This window comes from Phytophthora sojae (genome assembly GCF_000149755.1).
Source record: "Phytophthora sojae unplaced genomic scaffold PHYSOscaffold_10, whole genome shotgun sequence".
Taxonomy (NCBI): Eukaryota; Oomycota; class Peronosporomycetes; order Peronosporales; family Peronosporaceae; genus Phytophthora; species Phytophthora sojae.
The window spans coordinates 1,534,095-1,560,963 of NW_009258124.1; the positions used below are offsets into that span (position 1 = coordinate 1,534,095).

Sequence of the window (26,869 nt, forward strand, 5' to 3'; positions counted from 1 at the left end):
GGAGTCACACGAGTACACAGTTCGAGAAAGTCCGGGTGCTCAGTCGAGAGGGCGAAACCACGAATGGATGAGTTGATTGGGTGCGAAGATACCCAAGTCAAAGTGACGATGATCGACCTGATCAGCAATGACCAAAAATGCGATAGTCAGAGCCAGCACTACATGTAGGGCTAGTGACCAATGGTCACTGATCATCGAGTGGATAGCCGGAAAGCAATTACATGTAGGCACGTGTTGCTGCTCCAGACTGGAAAATGTGTGACGAGGCTATTGTTCCCGACTGCATCCAGAACATCACCCAGAACATCCTGACAAGTATCCCGACAATCCCGACAGCATCCCCACTCGAATTCCCGACGAAGCTGGTAGGGTATACGCTCCGGTTAATTGTAGTGAGGGACGAACTGGCTTCTAAGCGAAGTGGAAACGAGAGCCACCATTTACTCCACCATTTACTCCACATTGTATTCTTATTGTGGTCTACGAGAAACCGACTGCGGTCGGTGGTCACTTGGGTTGCTGGCAGCGCGCCGGCGGTGTGCTTGTTGAATGACCAGGGTAGTGAGTGGTGGTTGAGGTCTGAGACCGTGATGCCTTTGACTATGATGAAGAGGAAAGAGAGTTCTGGTGAATGAGACCCGAGGGTTTCTCGGAACTTCTCCTGCATGCGTGCAGCCTCCTTCGTTGGCTGCGGCCAGTGTAGTCAAGAGTAGTCAACGGGGGGGTTATGGCTCGAGGTGCTTTCCCCTACAACAACACTTGAACAACAAGTTCACAATCTGTTTTCTCTCGAAAGACACAAGCCATTTAGTTGTTTTGCTTCCTACTTCGTGTTCTAAAGCTACTGTTCACCTCGACCCTGCGAGATCTGCGTAGGCGAAGTGCTACGAGTGCAACTAGGTTTCTCCTAGGTTATGAGCCCAAGGGGCTTCTGTGTGGATCCGAGAACTGAACGAGTAGCACGATGGAGTACGGAGCCCTTCAACAGCAAGGGCAAGCACCTCAGTTGCAACAGGTGCAGCAACAAGCTCAGCAGCAAGGCCAAGTGCCTCAGCCGCAGCAAGTTCAAGTACCTCAGCAGCAGCAAGCGGTGCGAAAGGTGGCTGCGGCTACTAAGGCGCCAAAGTATGATGAAAACGGGGGGTTTGACTTGTATCGGGCGCGGCTGGAGTCGTATCTAAGGCAGCGAGATTGTTGGAATGTTGTATTGGGGACTGAGGGTCCTGATGCTCAGAATGCTGAACGACAACGAATTTACGAGGAGCGGAACCTGTTTGCGCGAGATACGTTGCTGTTTGGCCTTCTCCCGAAGGATGCGAAGAAGATCTGTACACTCGTTCGAGTGACTGAGATGTGGACTGCTTTTGAGCGGGACAAAACACGACGAGACTTTGCAAATAGCATTTGCATTGGTGCTAAATTGTATGGAGCGAAGTATGCCAAAGGAATGAACATGGATAAGTATTTGGAGGATCTTGAGGACTATCGCCGGCAACTCGAGAACATGAACGATCCCATCACAGATGCTGATATGGCAAGTATCATACTGACGGGGGTGGAAGGAACCCATCGGAATGTGGTGCGGATGTTTAACCGAGACGTCAATCCTCCCGACTTGGAGCGTGTGCTCAATACTCTGCGGAGTGAAGCTGAAATGGATGAAGCTGAGGAAGATCAGAATGACAACTTCAAGAAGAAGAAGAAGAAGGGAGAAGGCAGTGGCCTGATCGGGTCGGTTAAGGGGAAACAACCTTGGCAAGGCAAGAAGAAGCATAAGGTCGGTCCTGGCAAGAAGGCTCGTAGTGGTGGCACGTGGAAGGAGACTCGTGAATGCCATTTCTGCCACAAGGTGGGTCATCTTCGAGCTAATTGTAAGAAGTGGCTTGCTGAGCAAACAGGGAAAGAAGCAGAAAAAGGATGACAGCGATGATGACGATGACAGCGAAGCCGGCGAGCGGTCGAAGAAGAATGGCTCGAAGAAGAAGAAGGGCCGAAAGATCGGCTTCGTGGGCCGGTGGACGAAGAACGTCGGGGCAATTGGAATGATGAGTAATAGCAGTGCGACTGCGACTCCACCTCAAATCCTGGCAACCTCGTCCGGTGACTATACTGACGAGTGGATGGACACCAAGACTGACGTGCATGTTTGCATCAATGAGGAGGTATTCCAGTGTGACTTGCGGGAAGATGACAAGTATTTCAACGACTGGAAAGGGAGGAAAGGCAGAGCTGACGGCATTGGCTTGGTGCAAGTTCGGGCAATGAATGTGTTGGACCCGAATGGATCGGGGTTTGTATTGTCGTTGGAGGAAACGCGTTTCTCCCCCAATGGCCCTACAAATCTGTTGAGTCAAGAACTTCTTGAGCTTGATGGTTGGATTCCTACTACTCCGTTCACTCGTGTTGTGGCGGAGAGGGTTACGTACTTTACGAACGACAAGTACGACGGAGTGAAGCTTGTTTTCAAGAAGCGACGTGGCCATTACTGGCTGGATGCCTCCACTGTTACCTCGGACGCTACTATCGGTGCAGTGGCGTCGGCACCAAAGGAAAACAAGTTGCTCATGTGGCACATGCGCTTTGCGCATCAGAATGTAGGAGCCATGAAGAAGATGGTTCGGATGAACATGGCGGAGGGCATGGAGACACTTACACTGGCGGACTTCAAAGGGCAGTTTCGCTGCATAGCTTGTCAGCGCGCTAAGCAGAAGCGGATGTCCTACAAGCGCCGAGAAGGAAAACGACAGAAGGAGTGCTATGCACGCCTAATGTCGGACGTGTGTCATGTGGGAGAGCTCACTCCAGGCGGGAACACTTACTTTCAGCTTATCCAAGATGAAGCGTCTCGCTACAAATGGTGTTACCTGTTGAGCCACAAAAGTGAAGCAGTGCAGAATGTGAAGGACTTGATTTTGCGTCTGGAAAGGGAACATCTCATCAGAGTCTTTTCGTGTGACCAAGCCAAGGAGTTTGTAAGCAAATCGCTGCGGGCGTTCCTTAAGCTCCATGGTATTGAGCTGCTCACTACCAATGCGTACACACCAGAGGAAAACTGTCTCGTCGAGACGTTGAACGGTACCCTGAACAGCAAGGTGCGAGCGGTCAATGAAGCAGCTGGATTGCCGTTCTGTCTATGGGGAGAAGTACTGCCGTACGTTGTGGACGTTGATAACATGAGTGCAACGAAGGCATTGAATGGCATGACCCCGCACGAGAAGTTGTTCGGAAGCAAGCCCGAAGTGAAGGACTTGCATATGTGTGGATCCGTTGTGTTTCATTACATCCCGAAGAAGAAACGCCACAGTAAACTGGACATGCGAGCTGATCCAGGGATATTTCTTGGGTATGCGAAGACGTCTCTCGGCTATCGCATTCTGGATCTGTGCGCAGGGAATCTAATTGAGCGACGAGATGTTGTTTTTCATGAGGATATGGCAGCAGACCCGAAGTATGTACGCGACTTGATTAATAAGCGCTACTTTGGGGAGCAGATCGATATGCCAGAGCACATTGACTTTGTGTCGCTGCCGGTCAGCCGTGTTCACTTACCATTGGACGAGTACGATGAGAGTTCCGAGGGGGGTGAATCTGTTGGCTCTGGCGAAAATGGTGATGACGATGAAGAGTTTTATGACACGGACGATGGTATGGCCGAAGCATTTGTCGATGAAGACGTCGATGACGACAGTAGTGATGATGATAGCAGTGGTGACAGTGACAGTGACAGTGACAGTGACAGCGACTTCAGTGGGAGTAACGCTGAAGCAATGGAAGTCGATGTCGCTGCTGATCATGAAGACAATACCGGTGACCAAGAAGTTGAAGATGACCACCCCGGGGATCAGGGCGTAACTTTAAGTGGTGGTCGTACGCCGGTGGTCAGATCCAGCGGGAGTTCTCGTGCTAGTGGGGGTTCTCGTGCTAGTGGGAGTTCGAGCGCTACTGGAAGTGCTGGACCAAGTCCTGCGACTGCACCAGCGGCTTCTGTGCGTAGATCGGGCCGTGTGCGTCGACCTAATAGCCGGTATGACTCTCGCACATTTGTGTTGGCACAGACGTTGATCCAGTGCATGATGATCGCTACTGTGTGCGACTTGTTGAACCCGACCTCTGTCCAAGAGGCACTTAACTCGAGTATGCTGCTCAGTGGAAGCGGGTAATGGATGCCGAGTACGAGTCGCATATGATCCACCAGACCTGGGTACTAGTTCCAAGACCACAGCCGACAAGAGACAAACCGGTGAACATTTTATCGTCGAAGTGGGTGTTGGCGCTAAAACGAAACGAAAAGGGAGAAGTTGAGCGGCACAAGGCAAGACTGGCAATCAAAGGGTATCGACAGAAGTACGGATTGGACTATCTGGAGACGTACTCTCCTGTCGTGCGTATTGAATCGGTGCCGCTTGTGTTGCTACCAGCGCTACTGTACGGATTGGACTGCAGACATGTATACTGTAATGGGCCTACTTTGGCCCACTACTTTAGCTTACACGTGTGCGCGTGTATGTGAGGAAGCGTAGCCTAGTTTAAATTAGAGTTAATTATACTCGGGCCTCCGAGTATATATTAATCTAAATAAACGATCGAAATAATGTTTTTGGGTTAAAATGAGAACTGCTATTTTTGTTTTATGTTTCTGACTTCCTCTAAATGTAATATTCTAAGATAGGAATCTGCCAACGGCTGGTTGGCAGAATTCCATTGCTATGCATGTCGCTCATTGGCTAAGAGATGCTGCTTTCAGCCAATAGGAATCCTAAGTCTCTATGGACCACCCGTCGTGGTGGTCGTAAAAGTATGTAGCCTTTGGTGTGTCTACACCAAGGTCGAGAAAGTCTTTCGAACCTCTAACAGTCGTCGTATCTGTTAGAGTTACAAGTGACTGTAGCCACTTGTGCGTGTAACCCTGTTACACCATCCCCCCCTCAAGGTTAGACGCGCCGAGCCACGGCACGTCAATCAGGAAATTGACCATTCGTCAATTCTTCACGTTGGGAGAAAGAAAACTCGAGCTCATTGCGGAATGAGCTCGCCGCAGAAGAAAACCGCCGCCGCAACAGAGGGTAAGCTCTCTGTTGCTCAGTACCATGAGCGCCAGCAGGCAAAGCGCGACGCGCTTGCTGCAAAGGCCGCGTCGGGGACAACCCAGTCGGAGATTGTCCTCGAAGGTTCTTCTGTAGTCAACGACGCCGTTGACTACGAAGACGACGACGTGGAAATGGAAGAGGGGGAGGCCTCTTCTAGCAAGCGCACGGAGTCTATCGACAGCGATAGTCTCGACCCGCATGCTGGGTCGAGACGCCCTCGTGAAGGAGACGACTCGGACGCTTCAAGCTCGAAGCGTTCGCGCGGCGAGAGCGAAACTCCGCTCTCCGCTGCTGGGGCTTTAAGCTCCCCGTGTGAGGTGGCGTCTTCAAGTTCTCCGCGCGCTGCTCAGGCAGCGCGCGATCCGTGGATGCCGTCTGCGTCGGAGATCGCAGGCCGAGTGGGCAACACTGTGCCTCCAAACGAAATTCCGCTGTACGTATGCAGCGGTATCCACGACGATGTTGTTGCGGAGGAGCAGTACTTTCATCCGTTAACAAATCAAAGGCGCGATTATTACATCGGGCTCTTCCACGAGTTCCGATACTTCTCCAGCAAGAAGACCTATTCTCGCAGCAAAGTGCCTGAGTGGCAGGCACTTTGTCAAAGTTGGAATGCTTTTGTTGAGAACTTCAACAAGAAACCGGCTGCTTATCGCGAGCGGGTTAAGCATGCCCGTGAGCGCTTCGAGACATTCTCGACGCGTGGGCGGCTGGAGCAGCTCCACAGATCCTCTGGGACGCTAGTATTCCGTGCTCTGTGCCCGAAGGCCATCAGTGCACGTTGTGTCTTCCGGGTGCGGTGCGCTTGAGCGACCGCGACCTAAACGGGTACACGACTATTCGTGTACCTGCGAGTCTCAAGGATCTCCGTGCCAAGTTCTTGGCACGCGAGGAACGCGACGATCGTGGGACTTCGGGCGCTGTAGGTGACCACAGCGCTCGCACTACCTTCGCGTCGGCAGTGCGTGATGAGCTTCGTACGCCCTCACCATTTCCGGAACGTCCTGCAGCAGGACGTCCCGCGGCTCCCATGTATCTTGGTGGGGCGGAAACCCTCTCCAACGAATACGATAACGAACCGGCTGCCGGTTCGTTTTCAGGATACTATAGTATACAATACGCTCAACAATCCAGCGTTTTGAGCCGCGGGCGTCGCGGATCGGAGGCGGCAGTGGTGGGAACACGCCCCGGGTATGGTCAACTTAGGGTTAACCTTGGCCCGACGCTCGAGGAGCGGGTCGCTGCTGTGGAACAGCATCAGAGCCGGGAGTTCGCCGCTCTGAAGCAGGAGGTGGCGATCCTGAGGGCTCAAGTCGCTCAGGGTTCGCAGACCGCGTCGGACATCTCTGTCGACGTGGGAGGTCGCGTCGAACGCTTGGCCCAGCGCGTTCACGCGCTGGAGCAGAGGTTCGCTCCCGCTGGGGCTTCCGCTTCGGGCCAGCCGAGCTAGGTGGCTCGTGCTGCCGGTATGGCTTCAGCCGCCCGACGTAAAAGGTCGGATGGAGGCGCATGCTAGATGGAATATCTAGCGTGTAGGCGTTGCCATGCCGTGTCAACACCGTGAACGGCCCGATGAAGCGCGGAGCGAGCTTGCTCGCCCCGAAGTCGGGAACTGCATGTTTAGGCAGGTTTTGAGTTGCTAACAAAACCAATGAACCCTTCTTGAATTCATTAGTGTTGCCTCTACCAACATTGTCTGCGTTCAGCTTCTGTCGGTCGACAGAAGCTGCGATAGCGTCTTGGCCAAATCGAATGATGGCTTGTCTGCGCTGCACGAAGTTGATTGCGTTCGAGCTGAACGAGTTCAGCTCGTTTCTAGCAGTAGACCCGGCCTCTGCGTTCGTCTTCGCGGTGTCTGTGCCCTGCACAGACACGTTCTTCTTCTTCTTCTTGCTCTTGCCGACGTCTGTGCAGCGCACAGACGCGTGCTTCTTCTTCTTCTTCTTGTGCGTAGTCGCGGCTGACACTGTGCAAGTGTCAGCGGCCTTCTGTGGCTGCTGCGTTGCAGTCGTAGATCCTCCCCCGCTTAAGGAAGGAGCCGCCATCCCGAGTAGACTCGGGAGGCGTGGGTGCCTGATGGCGTTCATGTAGAACGGCGTATGCCCGGTCGAGGCATGCACTGAGTTGTTGATGGCGAACTCCGCCATCGGCAGGCACTCGCTCCAGTGTTAAAAGGAGTGAGCGTAGCTCTTAAGCACGTCTACGAGCATGCGGTTCACGCGCTCGGTCTGCCCGTCCGTCTGCGGATGGTCCGCAGTCTACATCGAAAGTTGACTCCCAAGAAGTGTAAATACTTCTTGCCAAAGGTGTGCAGTGAAGGGCGGGTCTCGATCCGACACAATTTCGATCGGCATGCCATGGTGTTTGAACACCATGTCAACGAACAGATGCGCCGTCTGTTTCGCAGTCACTTCATCGGGTACCGCAGCAAGATGTACCATCTTGCTGAAGCGGTCAACAAAGACCCCAACGCCCGTGTTCCCCTGGCTGTCCGGGGGAAGACCGAACACGAAGTCCAACGACATGGACTGCCAACACTCCCGTGGAGTTGGTAGTGACTGCAAGGGAGCCTGCGCGAAAGGCGCAGGCTTCACACGTTGACAAATCTCGCAAGCACGGACGTACTTGCGCACCCATTTGTACTGGTGGGCCCAGTAGAAGTCTCGCGTGAGAAGAAGGTATGTCTTCTCACGGCCCGGATGCCCCGCAGTCGGTGCATCGTGATACTTGTACATGATCCTGAGTCGCAGGTCATGGTCATTGGGCACGACAACACGGTCCGCGTTGTCGTCGACTGCACTGTAGAGTAATAACCCGTCGTGCACCCGATAACGGTGTGCACGAGCACGAAGATGCTTCGGCAGCTTCTGACGGGCTTTGTCAGAAGGCGCTGAGCCGTAGGCCAGCAAGAGCTTCGCGTCCGCGTCGTGCGCGTACGCGACCTTCACGTCGTCAAACAGTGACGACGTCGGGGTGCTCGATGGCATGGCGTCAATCGCATTGACGTCGGCATCAGTCGTGGCGTAGTCAGGTCGACGCGAGAGCGCGTCGGCCACCACATTGAGTCTTCCGGGTTTGTACTCAACCCAGAAGTAATACTCTGCGAATAATGAGAGCCATCTCGCCATCCGTTGCGAGATGTGCGGCGACTTCACAGCCGTCCGCAGCGACGCGTGGTCCGTGTAGACCACGAACGGTTTGCTTCCGAGTAGATACACTCGGAACTTCGCGAGTGCGTACTTCACGGTAAGGAGTTCCTTGTCATACACCGGGTGGTTGCGCTCAGCTGGCTTCAATTGACGCGATTGGTAGTAGACGACACGATCACGATCCTCGTGATCGTGCTGTATTAACGCGCATCCGATTGCGAAGTCAGATGCGTCGCACACAACGTGGAACGGGCGATCTTGGTCGGCCACCGCCAAGATCGGCGCCTCAGTCAAGCCCTGCTTGACTGCATCGAAGGCCTGCTGACACTCAGCAGTCCAAACCCACTCGGCGTCCTTTTTCAGGAGCTGTGACAGCGGGCGTATCGTGCCCGCGTAGTCCTTCACGTACTTGCACAAGTACGTGACCAAGCCAAGGAACTGGCGCAGTTCCTTGACGTTCGACGGCGTCGGCCACTCATTGATCACTCTGACCTTCTCAGGGTCATGGCGGACACCGTTTTTTCCAACGAGACACCCGAGCACGGGTATCTCGCTCGCCCCGAAGATGCACTTCTTCAGGTTCGCATAGCGCTTGTGCTTGCGCATGAGCGCAAGCAGCTTCCGGAGATGCACCTTGTGCATCTCAACATCGCTCATCCCGTCCGCAGCCCGGCTGTGGACGAACACATCGTCGAAGTAGCTCGGTGCGAAGTCGCGCACCGAGCGCAATAAGTGCGTCACGCACCTGTTGAAGGTCGCAGGGGCGTTCTTCAGACCGTGCGGCATCACTAGCCACTCCCAGAGCATGCCGCTCGGCGTGCCCACAGCCGTGAGAGGGATATCGCTCTCACGCATGAGGATCTGATAGAACCCATCGCGCAGATCAAGAGCACTGTAGATAGTGCTCCTGGCCATCGAATCGATGATGACATCTTTTCGCGGTATCGGTGTCTATGCCGGTATCGTCGCATCGTTCAACTTGTTGTATGCATGAACGATGCGCCAGCCGCCCTGTGGCTTCTTGACACAGAACGTTGGAGCACTGTGCGGGGATTTCGATTCCCGCACTTGTCCAGCTTTGCGACGACTCTCAAAGAAGTCGTCGATCGCCTTGACCTGCTCTCGCGGCAGTGACCACTGCCGCGTGGCACAGTACTTCGTGCCCGGCACGAGATCAATCTCGTGCTGTATGCCCTTGTCCAGCGGAAAATCCGCAGGGATCTCTTCAGGAAGCACGTCCGCGTACTCCCGTAAGATCTCGTAGTAGGGACTCTTTTTTTGCCCCCGGTCTTCGAACCGCTGCGAGGCTTGCTGCCAGGACCCGTGAGATCCAGAATTTCAGGACGACTGGACGACCTAGACCCTGAGGACGGAGGCATTCACGTGCTCTTCTCTGGGTACGGGGGCACCACAGCCTTGCGCTTGTCCATGGCCGTGACGTTGACGACCGTGTCCCAGGATTCAGGAGGCTTCGAGCCCTTGATGCAGAACTTGAAGGGGTCGTGGAGACGCTCCCAATTGCCCGTGAATTCAGTGTGTTCCTGCAGGAAGTCAGAGAACTTCCAGGGATCCACAGCAGCAGACTCGAGTCGCGATTTCAGGATCCGCACCTGAGCCTCAGAGTCCGCCAGGCGCGCCTTGAGCTGCGCCTTCTCGGATTCCAGGGAATCAATCTCGTCCTGGTATCGCGCCTTCTGCCCCTGCAATGCAGCCTTCTGCTCGTCCCCGGCGGAATCCGCCTTGCTGAGGACCTCTTGGACCTCCAGAAACCAGTAGTCGCACGTGAATTTCCAGGAGCGCTTCAACTCCTTGTACTTGCGCCGCGTGTCGACCGTGTCTTGGACAGCGGAGCACCCTGTTGGGAATCGGCCAGGGAACGCATGTGCCTATAGGCTTCAAGAACGCGACGCAGTTAACCAGTCATCTTGAACACGCGTTCAGCGAGCCTTGTGCTGTTGAAATGACGCAGGAGTGAAGCCATCTCGCGTCGAATACCGATGAAATTCAGGGTGTTGTCCAGCTCGAATGCCGAAAGAGGCGAACGACGTGGACATAGGACATCGATCCCAGCGTCGGCGCCACAGACTTCCTTCAACCCCTGAAGATACTCGTCGGAGAGCTCCTAGAATCTGACCAGCGTAGTCGCGCCGCCGTAGCCTTCCGTGGCAAACGCGCCCGCGCGAATGTCGTTCACGACCCCAGGGACTCCCACGAGATACGCGTTGGTCTTGTGATTCGGCGGAGCCGGCAGCTTCCAGTGCGGTGGGCGTTCAGGGACCAAGAAGCTAGGGAGGTCGACCTCCTCTTGCCGAAGCACGCCCGCGAAGATGAGCCCCTTGATGTCCTCCAGCGTGGCGTGGCGTGGCGTCTTGAACTCAGGGGCGCCCTCCATGTTCACATCCGAAGCCGCGCCTGCGTCTGGAGCCTTGGACTCTGAGTTCGCGTCACCAGTTTCCTGGGTTGCAGCGTCAGCCGAGGCGTTACTATCGGCCTCGCGCATGTCCGCGTCAGAGGTCTTGCCGTGGCCGCTGGAGAAAGAGACGCACAGAGAGCACCGAGAAGTGATTTATCCGGGATGAATCCAGAGCCTGATCGCAGATGGGCCCAACTGGCTGGAAGTGTGAATCCTGGGAGTGCACACCCAGAATTTCAGAGAACACTCCGTCCAGCCGCGGACGTTCCCTTACGATGAGTGCCTAAAGTCTGGCGGAAAGTGTCTCTGGCGAATGTATCCCAGAACACAACTCATCTTGCTGTGGCTCAGAGTGCCCCAGAGGATCAAATTACCCTGAGAATCAACCCACTACCACCATGATCATGCGCAGGAGGCCGCTAAACCCGCTAAAAGTGTGGCTTTATGGAGATACACGCGAGCCTGCAATGTAGCAGACTTGTTACCTAGAGTGCCGCACGGAAACCCAGAGTGCCGCACGATGACACAGAGTTCACCACCCTGAGTGCAGGTGACCCAGAGTTCCAAGATGATTCTCTGGGTTTGGACCATAAATCCAGACTCTCTAGACTGAACTTAAGTGTTTCCCAAGCCAACACCCAAGCATGCCCGAGTAGCAGCCCTCCGACAAGCCCAGCGGTGCCACCCAAAGCCGCACCCGTGCCAGCGCCCATACCACCACCTCCTCCTCCTCCGCCGTCTCTGCTTTGGCCGTAGTATCGGCCATAGGCCGGCGTGGCCGCAGCGTAGCCCGGCTCGGTCGGCGCGCTAGGATACGTCGTCGATGCAGTCCCGTAGGGCGGGCTGGAGGCGCCGCCCGTGACGGGGGTCGCGACTGGGATGGCCATGTCCGCGCCTCCTCCTTGGTATTTCGACTGCTTGGACGCCATGAAGCAGCAGCCGCAGCAACAGAGCAGCAGCGCCAGCGACCCGAGCAGCCACCAGAGCCACGTTAGATCGTAGCCGCCGTCGCGGGACGGGTCCGAGCTGACCGCGTACCCGCAGTTGCAGGCGTAGTTGGAGACCTTGCAGACGGCGTCGTCCGGGCAGCAGCACGGGCGTCGGTTGGTCTCGCGGTCCAGCCAGTTACCGCAGAATTGGCCGGGCTCGCCGCGGTACGCTCGGGAGCAGTCCCCCGTGGACGCGCACACCTCGCAGCCCGACTTGGTGCCGCTGCTCTGCGCCAAGGAGACCGCAGCCAGCAGCGCTGCGGCCAGCAGCAACACGAGGCGATGCATTGCTCAGCACAAAATAGCCAAAGGGGGCCGAAGTCTTCATCGTTCTCGATCACTTTTCGCAGCATAACGAGAGACCCCCGTCCCAGGCATTTGGTAGCCTAACAGCACGTTGAAAGGCGGCAATTGACTCACTTACAAGCTAACAATCCTAGTCATCGTGATGCAGCTTTGAGGTGCTGGTGGCAATGCAGCAATGAGGCGCATGGGACCAACTAATTGTCCACTGCTGTGGCGGGACCGGTGGACAGTAGGGAGAGCGCCGGAAGCGCGCCAAGGCAGGTTGAATTTGCTGGCGACGGAGACAGCCCATGAGGCCACCGAGGTTTGAATTTTTGCGCGGAAGAGAGCCCGCGGCCCGGAGGCTTCGCGCCATTTTCCTGGCCAATTTGAACGGGGCGATGGGCCCAGATCAGGCGTCGCCCCCTCGAGCTGCGGACGCGGCGGGCCCCGGGACATGAAGGCGGCGGTGCTGTACCTCAGTGGCGGGCCTCGACGGCGGGCGGCCAGCGGCGCTCCTGGCGGCTTTGCCCGGCGAAAGATCGGGCCCGAAGCTTGCTTAGCTTGTCAGGGCGCCGAGAGGCTCAAGACGAGTGCAACCGCGCGACCGATTCGACACTCGGGCGGCGAGCGAGGATATTTTAGCGAGCAGCAAGCCCAGCCTGGCTGCCGCCGGCGGGCCCTGCCTGTGCTCGGCGGCGATGGCGCAGGTTGCCCGCCGCCGCCGGCCGGATGACCCGAGGCGGGCTGGCGGGCTCGCTCTCTGGCTGGAATTTTGGTGAAGCACTTCCACGCAAACAGACAGCTCGCTTGAGGCGTGCGTGCGCAACAGAAAGGGGCTCCGGGCGCCGGACTCCGGGGCTCCGACCGACGAGCGGCGGCGGCGACGGTGGTGGTGATGGCGATGACCAAAGGCGCTGGCAAGCCTCAGGCAGCGGCAGCGCACGCCATTGCCTGCTCTCTAGGGGCAAGATCTCGTTGAAGTGGTTGCGGTCAGTCAAGCGAGGGGAAACCCGCTGGCCGCTGGGACACGCGGGCCACTGGAGCAAGGCGGTTGAAGCGGAGCCTGCGCTGGCAGGCATCGACCGGAGACGGAGCCCTCTCATCCGCCTTCGTCTCCGTCTCGCTGCTGCTGCGGGCGTCCATGCGCCCAGGCTGTGATGGCTTGTTGTTGTGCGGGAGACGAGGCCGGGCAGCAGCAGTCCGCGCTGCGCTGGACGAGCAGGGCAGAGCTCGCAGAGTCTGCGCCGGCAGACTGCCGGCGGCAGTGCCGCCGCTGCAGCTGCAGAGTTGCAGGCGAGTTGCCATCTATCAGACCGCCGCGGATCATCTGAGCCTACCACACGTATCGCAGCGTGGGCCCTCTTCTGAGCTGAGCCTCGGGACGGAGGCTCCATGCTGCTTTGCCTGCCTGCGCCACAGAAGCTGACAGCCTTGATGCAGGGCAGGCCTCTGTCCTACCGGGCGACTGCGCCAGCTGGGCACTGGTGCCTGTTCACGACGTTTCGACTGAAGTTGAAGTTGGTGGTCCGACTATGTCACCGAATGACGTGACGACAGGTGCAGCAATCGTTCCGTACACTACCCATCCGATGATTACTCGGTCGCGGGCTCGTCACATTGAAGAGACCAATGATCCTGAGGAACCCGGAGCTCGCAAGAAGCAAGTCGTTGCGCCATCCGAGATCAGGACGAAGCGTCAGAAGGTGGACCAAGGTCGCGCCAAGTCGGACGACAACCAGCTTGCCATCCACGGAGGTACGCTGATGACTGCAACGGAGGAGGTGCCAAGGTCGTATCAAGAGGCGATTACGAGTGAGGATCGTGTCCAACGGAAGGCAGCGATTGCAAGTGTGCTCAAGTCGCTGATGACGAACAAGACATGGAAGTTGGTGCCCAAGTCCAAACACCAGCGCGCGATTGGCTGCCGCTGGGTGTTCGCGTTGAAGCGCGATGAGACGGGGAGAGTCGTTCGGTACAACGCTCGTCTAGGGGTACTCGCAGCGACATGGGATCGACTATGAGGAGACCAACTCGCCGGTGGTGTACCTGAACTCTATCCGTGCGAAACTCGCGAAGTGCTGCGCCGACGGAATGGAGATTGACCAGTGTGACATCGACACTGCTTTGCTGTGAAGAGGAGATCTACATGGTGTTGCCTGAAGGACTTCGAGGACTCCTTGATTTGGCTGGAGCTCAAGGTGAAGATGACGTCGTCTGCCTGCTACTACAGAGTTTGTATGGACTCAAGCAAGCGTCTCGCGTATGGAACGGGACGATCGACGCGCATCTCAAGAGCATGGGATTTCAAGCTGCCGATGCCGACCCGTGTGTCTACACGAGGTGTGATGATGACGATGAGTGCATTGTGTGTCTCTACGTCGACGACATGCCGATTGCATCTCGCCAGCGGACTATCATTGACTCGGTCAAGGCAGGCATCGCGGACAAGTTTCGCATCAAGGACCTCGAACGCGCTCGATTCATCCTTGGCATTGAGATTGACTACGACATGGAGGCTAAGACGCTGGGCATCTGCCAACGGGCGTACACCGCGTCGATCATCAAGAAGTTTGGGCAGGAGAATGCGAAGCCGTGTCTGACTCCACTCGACCCAAGTGTGCAGTTGACCAAGGCGGACGAACCCCAAACCGAGGAGGACAAGGCCAAGATGGAGTCAAAGCCGTATCGCTCTCTTGCGGGAAGTCTCATGTACCTGGCGTGTGGAACTCGACCGGACATTTCAGCTACAGTGACCAAGCTGAGCCGTTTTCTGGAGAACCCCGGTGAGAAGCACTGGGATGCTGGTATCCGTGCGGTACGGTACCTGTTGAAGACCAAGAATCTCGGAATCGTCTACGATGGATTGCTTAGCACGGAGCTCGTCGCGTATTGGGACGCCGACTGGGCTGGTAACCGCGACGACAGACGCTCTGTAAGCGGAATGATGTTGATGATGTGTGGTGCTCCCGTGGTTTGGCGCTCGACTTTCCAGAAGACAGTCGCGCTGAGTTCGACTGAAGCGGAGTACATGGCTCTCAGAATGTGTGAAGGAGGTGACTTCTGCTCAAGGATTTGGGCGCGGAGCAGGATGGATCTACGGTGATCTACGAGGACAACCAAGGTGCCATGGCGTTGGCGAAGAATGTCGGCTACCAAGCTCGCACCAAGCACATCGACATCCGCTACCACTTCATCCGCGAGAAGATCACGAGTGGCATTGTGGAACTGGACTACATTGAGTCCAAGAACCAGCTCGCTGATTTCCTGACCAAGGGGCTCTCGACGAAGACTCTTCGCTATCTGCTCGAGCGCAGTAACATCACTGAGATGCTTGGGTAGACAGCGAATTGAGTGGGGGTGTTGCGATTGTACACTTTGCAGTCTAGTTGTGGGTCTCCGCATCGAGGCACGTGCTTGCTGTGAAGTTGTTGCCGATGGTAGGCAATTGTGGTACACGTAGTGGAATAATGGGATCTGATTGTCGGAGCCCCAAGATTTGGCACTTCTGATTGGCTGAGAGAAAGGCTAGTTGAAGTTACCTTTCTGGATACGATCTGCAACATTTACTTTTTGATCCCCAGCCTCTAATACTTAGAAGTAGGAAGTGTGCGTTGGTACGATTCATGTTTAAGCATAGGAGACTAGGATATGAGAGTTAGTTTGGCCTAACTCATTCTAAATCACTTTCGGATTTCCTTCCTAACCAACACTCGACTACCAAGCCTCGCCCGCATAATCTCAAGTCTGAAGACAACCTAGAGGCTGTAGCTCAAGTTTGATATGCTAACCTGAACGTCTTCACCGCCCTGAATCCCCAAAAAATAATCTCCGGCATTTGATACACTTTGTTTGGCCTTAAAAGCGTTGGATTGTCTCCTTGACGCAAGTACGAGCTGACCGCATTCAATCTCCTAAAGAAACGATAGTTGAGTTGCTGCGAGGGAAACATCAAGAGTAGCAGAACGACAATTCAGTTGCGAATAAAGTATATCTGCAAAGCATCAAGAATTATTGCGATTCCAGTCAGTATCAGCGGCAAATGCAACTTGAACAAGGTTTTATTTAGTCGCCTGCGAGCTAACAACACGATTATCAGCTCGGCTGTGCCAAAATGACAAAACAGATCTTTGCGGTAAGCTGCGCCCGTTGCAGTATCAATGTCTCTCACTCTACCTTCACGTGCAGACGGTGTCGGGTGCGGTGATGCACTGTAGACTCAGCTGGAGCGCCTTGGAGCTTCAGATATGCCACTGGCGGGCTGGTCGACGACTGTGGCAGGTTCAAAACCGGTCGCAAGGGAGATTGCGCCAAGCTGGTTAACCCCACTTAGATTTGTCCTAGGAGATAGGACCAAATCGTGTTTTGGTGTGAGACACACCGGCCGTTTTTGTCCTAGGGAGCCCGAAAAAGGACCAAAATGACTTGATATTTGTATGGGGTGTTTTTGACCCCCCAAAGGTGTGTCTTATAAGGCGCATCGGGCAGGGAAATCGGCGCTAAAGATAGCTCCAGCTGAGACCATACTGAAATCAAGTCAAAATTGTCCTAGGCTAGGACAAATCGGCAAAATTCGATGTTACAAGAGACAAGTTTTCAACGGCTTATATCTCGAGAAGGACGATGGAGGACGCTAAACCGATAAGACCACCAGGACAGCTAGGACGGGGGATTGTGCCCATGTAGTCACATGATCCTATTTGTTTCTAGTTATACGGAGCGAGGCGCCTAACTTTTGGTCCCTCCATTTGTCCTACGGACTGGGCTAAGTGAGGTTAAGCGGCAGTCATGCGAGCTAGCAGCAAGATTGGAAGCTCAGGGACAGCAGCGCGTACTTCGATTAGCAATTGATCGGGGTGCGGCAGCAGTCCAGCGACCTTAGGAACTGCTCGATAGACAAAAGTGCGTCAACAGACCACAAAAGCGCGGAGGAATGGCGCTACAGTGGAGGGGTCGGCCATTTCCAGCCGGGCATCAAATTTATTGTTTAACCGGATTGCAGGCATTCAGCATGTATTGCTGCGACAGTTCTCACATTGTTTTAAAAGCCTCGTCGAATATGCCCACTAAGCAAGCTTACCATGAATTCTATCTGCATCTAGCAAACTGTTGCTGTCGATGAAATTGCCTATAATAACGTTAGATCGATTTTAGTAGATAACCCAGATAGTGAGTTGTACTGCATCCAACTAAAAGCGGGATAATATTTATCGTACCCCCCCCCCCACCAGGCCGGCAAGCCCACCGAACGATTGAAAGGTACACTTCACTATCCTCCAAAGCACTGTGACCCCTACCTCACCTTCTATTGAATTCATGAATCGCCACGGCATACTTCTTCTGCAACTTCGCTCTATACATCGGCACTAACCAAAGCTTGCTGCAGCTACGAAGCTCGTTGGCCTGCTGCCACCATGAAGGAAGGACACGGACGGCTTTATACTCGTCGTCCACAAAAGCAAGATGAAGGTTTGGTTCGTACCATATCCAGGTGCTTTATTTAAATTGTTGATACCTAGGTCCAAAACGCTCGCTTCAGCGCCAGACGATCGACGAGCCCCAATACTGCATTCGACACTCCCAACGTGCTCAAGGGCGAGTTTGGAAGCTCGACATCTTCGTATCTTTCGTCTTCTTTCGGCATCGTTGCAGGAATAACTTCTCCACCAAGGTTCAGCAGCTAAGCATTATACAGTACAAGCGCCGATTTTATCATAGACACGATCCAAGCACCACTTGTTTGGCTGCAAATTGCAGTTGCAGTGCGAGCTGCTCAAGTCGCTGCACCTTTCGCCAAAGCATTACGCCGAGCCCGCCCAAAAGGCGCTTTCAGATCGCGGTAGCGGCGTGATCCTCCGTCTGCGGGCGGCATGTTTTTGATCGCGCCGCTGTCCCAACTTGATTCACGCGGGTGCACGGCAACTCTCCCACGATCAGCTTGCACTGCGAGCCGCAGCACTCCGCCCGCCGGAGCCGTTGCCGCATGAATCTCACTCGTAGGAAGGCCTCGGTCTTCTTCCAATATTTGAGAGCAGTTACTCGACACCTTCCTCTGGTTAGCCGCGTCGGAGCAAATTTCATACTGCCAGCTCCAGCTCCGATTCAATGTCGATCTCCTTTGCCGGCGCCAAGTGGCGGTGGTTGCAGTGCATGATGCGCACTGTGCATCTCATACATATACCTCGTGATAATCGATGATCATACATTACAAGTCCTTCTTATCTTGATATCTAACATTTAATGGCGAATGTTAAGGTTGATGAAAACCATACAAGTGTGTTTCTGATTCCAATTTTGCCAGTCAGGAATAGATGAAATCATGAATATACGATATAACAGGCCCGTTGCATGCTGCAGAGACATGCGAACTTCAACTATGAATCAATGCCGGGCTCACCATTCCTTCATCTACCTCGCAGCGCGTAGGTGCAGCAAGATCTGCTCTGCTACAACATAATAGCCATGACAGTTCTCCCCAGCAATACCCCCGGCACCGAAGAGATCCCTCCATTGGCAGAGCTGCGCAGGCTCAAGTCCCAGGCGCAAAATGGCGAGCGTCGGGGTCAGCTCCGCCGCGAGCAGCGTGAGGCTGCCAAGAAGGCAGACAACAAGGACAAGCAGCCGGACCCAGAGCCAAAACAGTCGGAGAAGAGCAAGTCCAAGCGCAAGACCAAGCGCGGCTTCTTCAAGTGGCTGTTCGAGCCGGCGGTGGCCACGAGCCGCAAGGTGGCGCCCCCGCCGCCGCCGCGAGTGCGCGTCAAGATCCCCATTGTCTACCGGAACGGCGAGCACAAGGGCGTTCTTGTTGGAGGCCTGCGGGTGCCCTTCTCCCGCTCCATGCAGTCCAACCGCCGAGCGCTGCTGCTGGCCCAGGACGACGTGAGCTGTGGCATCCCGGAGGACACGGAGCTGGTGCTCGACTTCCCTGACAGACTGGAGTCGGAAGCGTACGAGGCCGAGCAGCAGAGGAAACAGGAAGAGAAGAAGAGGCTGAAGCAGGAGAAGCTGGCGAGAGAGCTGGCCAAGTGAGTGAGTGAGTTAGTGCTCTTGGATATTTAAACTCAACTGAGAAGTGTGAGTTCTGGATCGTGCAGTCAGAAATCTCCAGCGAAAGTTCCACCACCACCACCACCACCACCACCTCCACCATCAAAGCCGCCACCTCCTCCGTCGAAGCCTCCAGCATCACCGTCATGTCCACCGTGATCGGCGAGCGAGTGCCCGAGTAGCAGCCCTCCGACAAGCCCAGCGGTGCCACCCAAAGCCGCACCCGTGCCAGCGCCCATACCACCACCTCCTCCTCCTCCGCCGTCTCTGCTTTGGCCGTAGTATCGGCCATAGGCCGGCGTGGCCGCAGCGTAGCCCGGCTCGGTCGGCGCGCTAGGATACGTCGTCGATGCAGTCCCGTAGGGCGGGCTGGAGGCGCCGCCCGTGACGGGGGTCGCGACTGGGATGGCCATGTCCGCGCCTCCTCCTTGGTATTTCGACTGCTTGGACGCCATGAAGCAGCAGCCGCAGCAACAGAGCAGCAGCGCCAGCGACCCGAGCAGCCACCAGAGCCACGTTAGATCGTAGCCGCCGTCGCGGGACGGGTCCGAGCTGACCGCGTACCCGCAGTTGCAGGCGTAGTTGGAGACCTTGCAGACGGCGTCGTCCGGGCAGCAGCACGGGCGTCGGTTGGTCTCGCGGTCCAGCCAGTTACCGCAGAATTGGCCGGGCTCGCCGCGGTACGCTCGGGAGCAGTCCCCCGTGGACGCGCACACCTCGCAGCCCGACTTGGTGCCGCTGCTCTGCGCCAAGGAGACCGCAGCCAGCAGCGCTGCGGCCAGCAGCAACACGAGGCGATGCATTGCTCAGCACAAAATAGCCAAAGGGGGCCGAAGTCTTCATCGTTCTCCATCACTTTTCGCAGCATAACGAGAGACCCCCGTCCCAGGCATTTGGTAGCCTAACAGCACGTTGAAAGGCGGCAATTGACTCACTTACAAGCTAACAATCCTAGTCATCGTGATGCAGCTTTGAGGTGCTGGTGGCAATGCAGCAATGAGGCGCATGGGGCCAACTAATTGTCCACTGCTGTGGCGGGACCGGTGGACAGTAGGGAGAGCGCCGGAAGCGCGCCAAGGCAGGTTGAATTTGCTGGCGACGGAGACAGCCCATGAGGCCACCGAGGTTTGAATTTTTGCGCGGAAGAGAGCCCGCGGCCCGGAGGCTTCGCGCCATTTTCCTGGCCAATTTGAACGGGGCGATGGGCCCAGATCAGGCGTCGCCCCCTCGAGCTGCGGACGCGGCGGGCCCCGGGACATGAAGGCGGCGGTGCTGTACCTCAGTGGCGGGCCTCGACGGCGGGCGGCCAGCGGCGCTCCTGGCGGCTTTGCCCGGCGAAAGATCGGGCCCGAAGCTTGCTTAGCTTGTCAGGGCGCCGAGAGGCTCAAGACGAGTGCAACCGCGCGACCGATTCGACACTCGGGCGGCGAGCGAGGATATTTTAGCGAGCAGCAAGCCCAGCCTGGCTGCCGCCGGCGGGCCCTGCCTGTGCTCGGCGGCGATGGCGCAGGTTGCCCGCCGCCGCCGGCCGGATGACCCGAGGCGGGCTGGCGGGCTCGCTCTCTGGCTGGAATTTTGGTGAAGCACTTCCACGCAAACAGACAGCTCGCTTGAGGCGTGCGTGCGCAACAGAAAGGGGCTCCGGGCGCCGGACTCCGGGGCTCCGACCGACGAGCGGCGGCGGCGACGGTGGTGGTGATGGCGATGACCAAAGGCGCTGGCAAGCCTCAGGCAGCGGCAGCGCACGCCATTGCCTGCTCTCTAGGGGCAAGATCTCGTTGAAGTGGTTGCGGTCAGTCAAGCGAGGGGAAACCCGCTGGCCGCTGGGACACGCGGGCCACTGGAGCAAGGCGGTTGAAGCGGAGCCTGCGCTGGCAGGCATCGACCGGAGACGGAGCCCTCTCATCCGCCTTCGTCTCCGTCTCGCTGCTGCTGCGGGCGTCCATGCGCCCAGGCTGTGATGGCTTGTTGTTGTGCGGGAGACGAGGCCGGGCAGCAGCAGTCCGCGCTGCGCTGGACGAGCAGGGCAGAGCTCGCAGAGTCTGCGCCGGCAGACTGCCGGCGGCAGTGCCGCCGCTGCAGCTGCAGAGTTGCAGGCGAGTTGCCATCTATCAGACCGCCGCGGATCATCTGAGCCTACCACACGTATCGCAGCGTGGGCCCTCTTCTGAGCTGAGCCTCGGGACGGAGGCTCCATGCTGCTTTGCCTGCCTGCGCCACAGAAGCTGACAGCAGGCCTCTGTCCTGCCGGGCGACTGCGCCTCCATGCCCGCTAGATCTGCTGGGCGGCTCTTGCTGCTGATACCGCAAAAAACACCCCAATGCAAATCGTGTTTATTTTATCATGGCCATACTTTGGCCCAGTCTGGCAGCTGGGCGGGGACGGAGGTCACCCACGCCAAATCTCCAAAGTTCCACGAGTGCTCTAGGAAACGGAACGGCCTGAAGGCTGCACGAAATATCATTAAGTGAAGTTGGTCTCGTTGGAAAGCTAAAGGGCAAGGCTAGCTCTCCGATGAGCCCAGGCTTGCCTATAGTTAAGGGAGAGCCAGGTTCGGTAGGGGCGATTTTGTGAAATCCTGGAAATCGCTTTCACCTGCCCCCCTCCTCCGGCTGGTAACTCTAACCCGCATTGAGACACATAGATAACCATACAACTCACACAGTTCGTGATACCGCAAAACACACTTAGCGCTACAGTCTTGCGGTATCAGCAGAACTTCTCCTGCTGGGCGCGCCGCGGTCCATTAGGCGAGCCGGCTCGGACTCATCGCTCCGCCCTGATCATCCGCACGCACGCCACCGCTCCTATACGATGGGGCGATGACCGGCACTGGATTGTTTGATTGTGGCCGGCGCGCGCAGCCGGGCCCGCCGCGCGACAGAATGTGCCACATAGGAGACTGTGAGTCAAACAAGCAGCGTTCGCTCGCTCGCTCGATCTTCTAGCAGCCTCGGTAGCATTGCGAGCGTCCCAAATGCTGAACATCTTGGCCTTCGATGGAGGTGGCGGGCCGATTCGGAGGGAGGGCGAGCTCACACAGCCGAGTACGAGTTCTATTTGATCGTTACTGCGCATTGCAGCGGCCGCAGAGCCACGCCGCTGTAAAGTCTATTGGAAAATGCCGGTCCCAAAAGATCGGGGGTTGCCGCCGCGCGCGCTTCTTGACTATTATCGGTTGATTACAGGATCCATACGACAGCCTCTCGGATGAGCGCGCCGTGCAGGGCTTTCCGTTCCCAAGACGCGCCGCGACATCTTAGCCGCTTGCTTGACTAGGAGCCAACCTGCTGGCAGATGCCATTTTGCTTGCTTTCTACGGGATCGCGCCGCAGGAATTGCAGTGAGTCTCTGCGTCGAGGTCTTTGTGGGGCCCGGAAGCTCACAAGATAACTTTGCGCGCTGGTGACGGCGGGCCAGCAGCTCGCTACTGGGATCTTGGCACAGACAGCCTACCCACACGTTGTGGCAGTTGAAGCAATCTCAGTGTGCGCCTTCTGGCAGTCGGAGGAGAGAGTGGGAGCGCGAGGTACCTACTGATTCAGAGAACGGGCCGCGTGCCAGAGCCGGGCTTCGATGGTGTGCCCGAGACGGGCACGGGCCCCGGTCCGCCTCGTCTGTCTCTAACGGAGTGCCTGTCGGCGCGGCCGAACGACAGCCGCTGCGGCCGCGGGGTTGTCATTCCGCAAGTTGCTGGCAACTCGACACACAGCCCTCCCCGGTCGTGGCATTGCACTGTGCACTGCCCACCGCATTACAGCAGTCCATCAGGCCCGTTAAACCCAGCCAGCCCAGCCAGCCACAGAGAGCAATGAGCGCCGAGACGCGGAGCCCCAGCGCGTCGCCCAGCAGCGACGACAGCGCGTCCCCCAACGCCAACAGCAGCAGCAGCAAGAACGCGACGGCCGACGGCAAGCCCAAGAAGTGCCGCTTCAACGACTGCGACAACCTCGCGGTGGACGGCACGAGCAAGTGCGCGTTCCACAAGAACCGGCGCCAGTGCTGCGTCGAGAACTGCACCAACCAGGTCTACGCGCGCAAGCTGTGCGTGCGCCACGGCGGCAAGAAGCAGTGCCAGGCCGACAACTGCGAGGCGCACGCGCGCGGCGGCGGCTTCTGCCTGCAGCACGGCGGCTTCGTGGTCAAGCGCTTCTGCATCGTCGAGGGCTGCTCCAAGCAGGCCCACGCGCGCCAGAAGTGCGTGCGCCACGGCGGCGGCCGCCGGTGCAAGGTGGACGGCTGCATGCAGCACGCGCGCGCCGGCGGCCTGTGCAACCGCCACTCGCACGGCCACGAGTGCCGCGTGGAAGGCTGCAACAAGACGGCGCAGCACTCGGGCTCCATCTGCTTCCGCCACGCCATGGAGCTGCGCGCGCACGGCGAGGAGGTGCCCGAGCTCAACATCTCCAAGGGCGGTCGCCTCAGCAGCAAGAAGCGCCAGCAGCAGCAGCGCGAGCAGCAGATGAAGCAGGAGCAGTTCCACCACCAGCAGATCCAGCAGCAGATCCACCAGCCACAGCCGCACATGCCGCAGCACCACCCGCACATGCAGCAGCACATGCCGCACGGGCACCACCAGCCTCACCAGCAGCAGCCGCAGCACGCGGCGCCGCCCCACCCGCTCACCATCCAGGTGCCGCAGAGCCAGCCCATGGGCCCGCCCCCGCAGCAGCAGCAGCAGCAGCCGTCCTCGGCCTCCAACCCCTTCGGCCTGCCGCTCAAGATCAACGTGCCCACGACCATGCCCAAGTTCAGCCTGCGCACGCCGCTCGGCAACAGCTTCCCGACGCCGCGCAGCCACGAGTTCAGCCTGCTCATGGGCCTCCCGTCCCCGCAGATCGACAACTCGCAGCTGCCCAGCGTGCTGGCCATGACCAACTCGGGCGCCAACGCCACGTCCAGCGGCCAGCGCACGCCCGGCATCGACAGCTTCCTGTCGAGCGGCCCGCCCAGCGTTTCGCGCGGCGGCAGCAACTACCTGTCGCTCGGACTGTTCCCCACGCCGCGGCTCGCGGACCGCACGCCCGGCGGCTCGGACGACGCCATGATGAGCGACTACATCAAGCTCATGGGCCCGGACACGCCCATGGCCTTCCACCCGAACGGCCAGTTCGGCTCGGCCCCGCTGCTCGAGAACATCGGCACCAACGTGTTCGACCAGAACAGCCAGAACCACCAGAACAGCGCCAACGGCGGCCGCAACCACATGGCCGCCATGGCCGCGGCCGCCGCCGTGCACGGCAACAGCAACGGCCAGCAGCGCATGAAGATGGACTTCCTGTCCCCGCGTGGCCTGGCGGCGCACAACTTCCAGAGCACCGGCTTCCCCACGTCCACGACGAGCGAGGGCATGAGCGCGGCGTCCTCGGGCGACTACGCGGCCCAGTTCTTCGCGGACAACAAGAACGACAAGGCGCGCGGCCCCATGAAGACGTCGAGCGTCTCGGTGGCCACGACGCCCACCCCCAAGCCCACGGGCGTGACCGCCGCGTAGGCTTGGAAGGACTCTCATCAATGTGTGATCAAGTGAGTGAGTGAGTGCTCGTGGAGTGAATTCATCTCCACGAACGCGCGTGTATGAATGAGCCCGACGGCTCTCCTCGGTCAAGTCAAGTGTCGACCAAGGACCTTGTGGCGTGTGTCAACTACCACCCAACCAACAGACTGCAGTGCGAATTGCAATCGGCAGAGAGAATTGCCTCCGACTCGACGGCGCATGCGGCGCCCTGAACCCCCTCGAGCGGTCGAAGCTCTTGCCATCCAGCCCCCTGATAGAAGCGCGTCCGCCGATTCCACGGACGCGCACAAAGTTTTGGCCCTACAGATAAAGTACGGATGAAAAAGTAAAGTAAAAGCTTGACGATTTTGCAGCTACAGAGTCCCGGTCTGGTCTGGTGTCGTGGTGGTGGTGGTGGTGGTGGTGGTGGTGGTGCTTCCTCCTGGTATGGGCCGGTGTCACGGAGCGGTGAGCGAAGGTATCTTCAGTTGAGGTTTTCGCCATGTCGACGGGGTGTAGAGGTCCTGGATGGATCTCTGATCTTTTCACACAACGGAACGACTGTCAACGCAGAGAGCCTCGTCACCTTCGTCCGGTTGAGATGGACACGAATGGGATCAACTGGCGAGAGCACGATTGTCGGATGAGTCTTCTTGAGGTCAACTGCGACGCGGTGATTGATTGACCTGACCGTCGTCAACCCGTTGGTTGGGACGCGGTGTCGTTGTTAAAAGTCGGCGAGCCGAGTTCTCTCTGGAAGCGATGCGCTTGGGCGGCGTGACGACGTTGCTGGTGTCTGTGCTGGCGCTGACCCTGACTCTGACGCTGACCTTCGGCTTGAGCCCCGGGGATATCGGCGATGTCACGACGCCGCCATCGGGTTGCGCGTTGTGTGCGAGCTCTGGTGACTGCTCTCACGCGTTTCGAGACGGCCCGGGCCAGTTCTGCGGTGTCTGGATGGACTGCTCGAGCCATGAGCTGCGGTGCTGCTGTCCGCTGAACGCGGTGTGCAAGTGTCCCCAGCCGACTACGTCTGCACGTGCGCGTATGTGGGCGCGATGCCGCCGTACCACAGCGAGAGCGACCTGATGAACCGCGTGCTGTGGATGTGGTGGGTCCTGGGCATGCTCGTGGTGGTCGCGGTGTGCGGGGGCTGCGGCTACTTTGCTGTCAGGTGCTTGGTAAGCAGCAGCAGCAGCAGCAGCGACGAGGGCTGCACGTTCGTCCCACCGGCGATGACGGTGCCACTGGTCTCGCCGACCCGTGAAGCTTTGTACGGCAGCACTGGACAATCGCCTACGGTGGCTTTCGCTCCAGAGGCCGAGAAAGCTGAAGCTGGTGCAGCTACAGGTGCTGCCGCTGCTGGGGTCTTAAGCAGCGTGACTCTCGCCAGCCACGACGCTCCGGCCGATGATCTCGATGTCGCTGGCGACGGGTTCAATGGAGGTCTGGGCAGTCTTGAGAAGGTGGAGGAGGAGCACGACGAAGATGAAGAGGACGAAGAGGAGGCCGCGCTCTTGACAGTGCCTGGGGCGGATCAGCAACGAAAACCATATAAAATCGGCAGAATGAAGAGTGAACGAAGGAGCTTGAATTGAACTGAAGGAGTCTGTTGCTGCAAGGAATACGAGTCGGTGGCTCACTTGCGGCTGCCTGAGCGCTGTTGACGCTCGAGTGCCGCAGTGACGAGTCGACTGAACTCGCTCTTGAACACGTTGGGCGTGTCAAAGGTAGTTGCAACGATGCGAAGGTGACTTGGCAGACGCGACTTGGACGCCAGAGGGATGGCGCTGTTGTTGCTACCTGTCGAGTGCTCAAACACAAGACACTGCGACGCATCTAAGCCGGCGTTTTGGATGAACCACTCGTACCTGGGGGGGGGGGGGCGTAGAATGACGAGGGTGAGTGAGTGCCAACAGCATTCACCACTGCAAATATGGTACGAACCAGAGCATCGCCTCGCTCTCGTGGACATGCGACTCTGGGTTGTAGACGAGCACGACGCCGTCCGTGTCCTTCATGACGGCGGGCCAGCAAGCTTCATAGCTGCAGCAACCTCAACAACTTCAGTAAAAGTGGTGGAAAGATTGAGCCGAGGGATGAAGTGCGGACGTACTTCTGGTCGCCCGATATGTCCCAGAGCTCGATGTTAGCCTTGCCCTTCTCGATCTCGAGGATCCGCACACCGACAGTCGGTTGGTAGCGTTCTTGTCCGCCGAGTCGGTCCGAGTGCTCGGCGAGGAAGTTGGCGATCTAGGAACACGGAGGTGAGGTGGGGTGACGTTCACAGCAGAGTATTACATGTAGTTGCACGCGTACGGTGGACTTGCCGGCCTCCTTGGGACCGACGATGAGGATCTTGAGCGGTGCCATGGCCAAAACTTGGATTGCGAGCCGACGC

General features: G+C 57.6%; 10 protein-coding genes across 10 annotated transcripts; 6 read left to right on the plus strand and 4 right to left on the minus strand.

Moving 5' to 3' along the window:
* Positions 1 to 1,108: 1,108 nt before the first annotated feature.
* PHYSODRAFT_407790 (hypothetical protein) lies at positions 1,109 to 1,672 on the plus strand (the record flags this gene model as incomplete). Its single annotated transcript, XM_009537391.1, has 1 exon — positions 1,109 to 1,672. A coding segment is annotated over one exon (564 nt), but the record flags the coding sequence as incomplete, so codon positions are not given.
* Positions 1,673 to 2,603: 931 nt separating this feature from the next.
* Positions 2,604 to 2,798, plus strand: PHYSODRAFT_525504 (hypothetical protein; the record flags this gene model as incomplete). The annotated part of the gene is made up of 1 exon (XM_009537392.1): positions 2,604 to 2,798. A coding segment is annotated over one exon (195 nt), but the record flags the coding sequence as incomplete, so codon positions are not given.
* A 2,225-nt stretch (positions 2,799 to 5,023) lies between these two features.
* On the plus strand, positions 5,024 to 6,537 carry PHYSODRAFT_339433 (hypothetical protein; the record flags this gene model as incomplete). The annotated part of the gene is made up of 3 exons (XM_009537393.1): positions 5,024 to 5,789; positions 5,855 to 6,175; positions 6,260 to 6,537. The coding sequence occupies 3 exons, from the start codon at positions 5,024 to 5,026 to the stop codon at positions 6,535 to 6,537; spliced, it is 1,365 nt and encodes a 454-aa protein (XP_009535688.1).
* A 3,078-nt stretch (positions 6,538 to 9,615) lies between these two features.
* Positions 9,616 to 9,996, minus strand: PHYSODRAFT_525618 (hypothetical protein; the record flags this gene model as incomplete). Its single annotated transcript, XM_009537394.1, has 1 exon — positions 9,616 to 9,996. A coding segment is annotated over one exon (381 nt), but the record flags the coding sequence as incomplete, so codon positions are not given.
* An 8,389-nt stretch (positions 9,997 to 18,385) lies between these two features.
* On the plus strand, positions 18,386 to 18,955 carry PHYSODRAFT_352739 (hypothetical protein; the record flags this gene model as incomplete). Its single annotated transcript, XM_009537395.1, has 1 exon — positions 18,386 to 18,955. The coding sequence occupies one exon, from the start codon at positions 18,386 to 18,388 to the stop codon at positions 18,950 to 18,952; it is 567 nt and encodes a 188-aa protein (XP_009535690.1).
* Positions 18,956 to 19,017: 62 nt separating this feature from the next.
* On the minus strand, positions 19,018 to 19,773 carry PHYSODRAFT_305843 (hypothetical protein; the record flags this gene model as incomplete). The annotated part of the gene is made up of 1 exon (XM_009537396.1): positions 19,018 to 19,773. One exon carries the CDS (start codon positions 19,771 to 19,773, stop codon positions 19,018 to 19,020), a length of 756 nt encoding a protein of 251 aa, XP_009535691.1.
* A 990-nt stretch (positions 19,774 to 20,763) lies between these two features.
* Positions 20,764 to 21,078, minus strand: PHYSODRAFT_339438 (hypothetical protein; the record flags this gene model as incomplete). The annotated part of the gene is made up of 1 exon (XM_009537397.1): positions 20,764 to 21,078. The coding sequence occupies one exon, from the start codon at positions 21,076 to 21,078 to the stop codon at positions 20,764 to 20,766; it is 315 nt and encodes a 104-aa protein (XP_009535692.1).
* Positions 21,079 to 22,782: 1,704 nt separating this feature from the next.
* On the plus strand, positions 22,783 to 24,465 carry PHYSODRAFT_362036 (hypothetical protein; the record flags this gene model as incomplete). Its single annotated transcript, XM_009537398.1, has 1 exon — positions 22,783 to 24,465. The coding sequence occupies one exon, from the start codon at positions 22,783 to 22,785 to the stop codon at positions 24,463 to 24,465; it is 1,683 nt and encodes a 560-aa protein (XP_009535693.1).
* Positions 24,466 to 25,230: 765 nt separating this feature from the next.
* Positions 25,231 to 26,066, plus strand: PHYSODRAFT_252267 (hypothetical protein; the record flags this gene model as incomplete). Its single annotated transcript, XM_009537399.1, has 2 exons — positions 25,231 to 25,417; positions 25,483 to 26,066. The coding sequence occupies 2 exons, from the start codon at positions 25,231 to 25,233 to the stop codon at positions 26,064 to 26,066; spliced, it is 771 nt and encodes a 256-aa protein (XP_009535694.1).
* Positions 26,067 to 26,390: 324 nt separating this feature from the next.
* On the minus strand, positions 26,391 to 26,841 carry PHYSODRAFT_252263 (hypothetical protein; the record flags this gene model as incomplete). The annotated part of the gene is made up of 3 exons (XM_009537400.1): positions 26,391 to 26,514; positions 26,585 to 26,721; positions 26,788 to 26,841. The coding sequence occupies 3 exons, from the start codon at positions 26,839 to 26,841 to the stop codon at positions 26,391 to 26,393; spliced, it is 315 nt and encodes a 104-aa protein (XP_009535695.1).
* Positions 26,842 to 26,869: the final 28 nt, after the last annotated feature.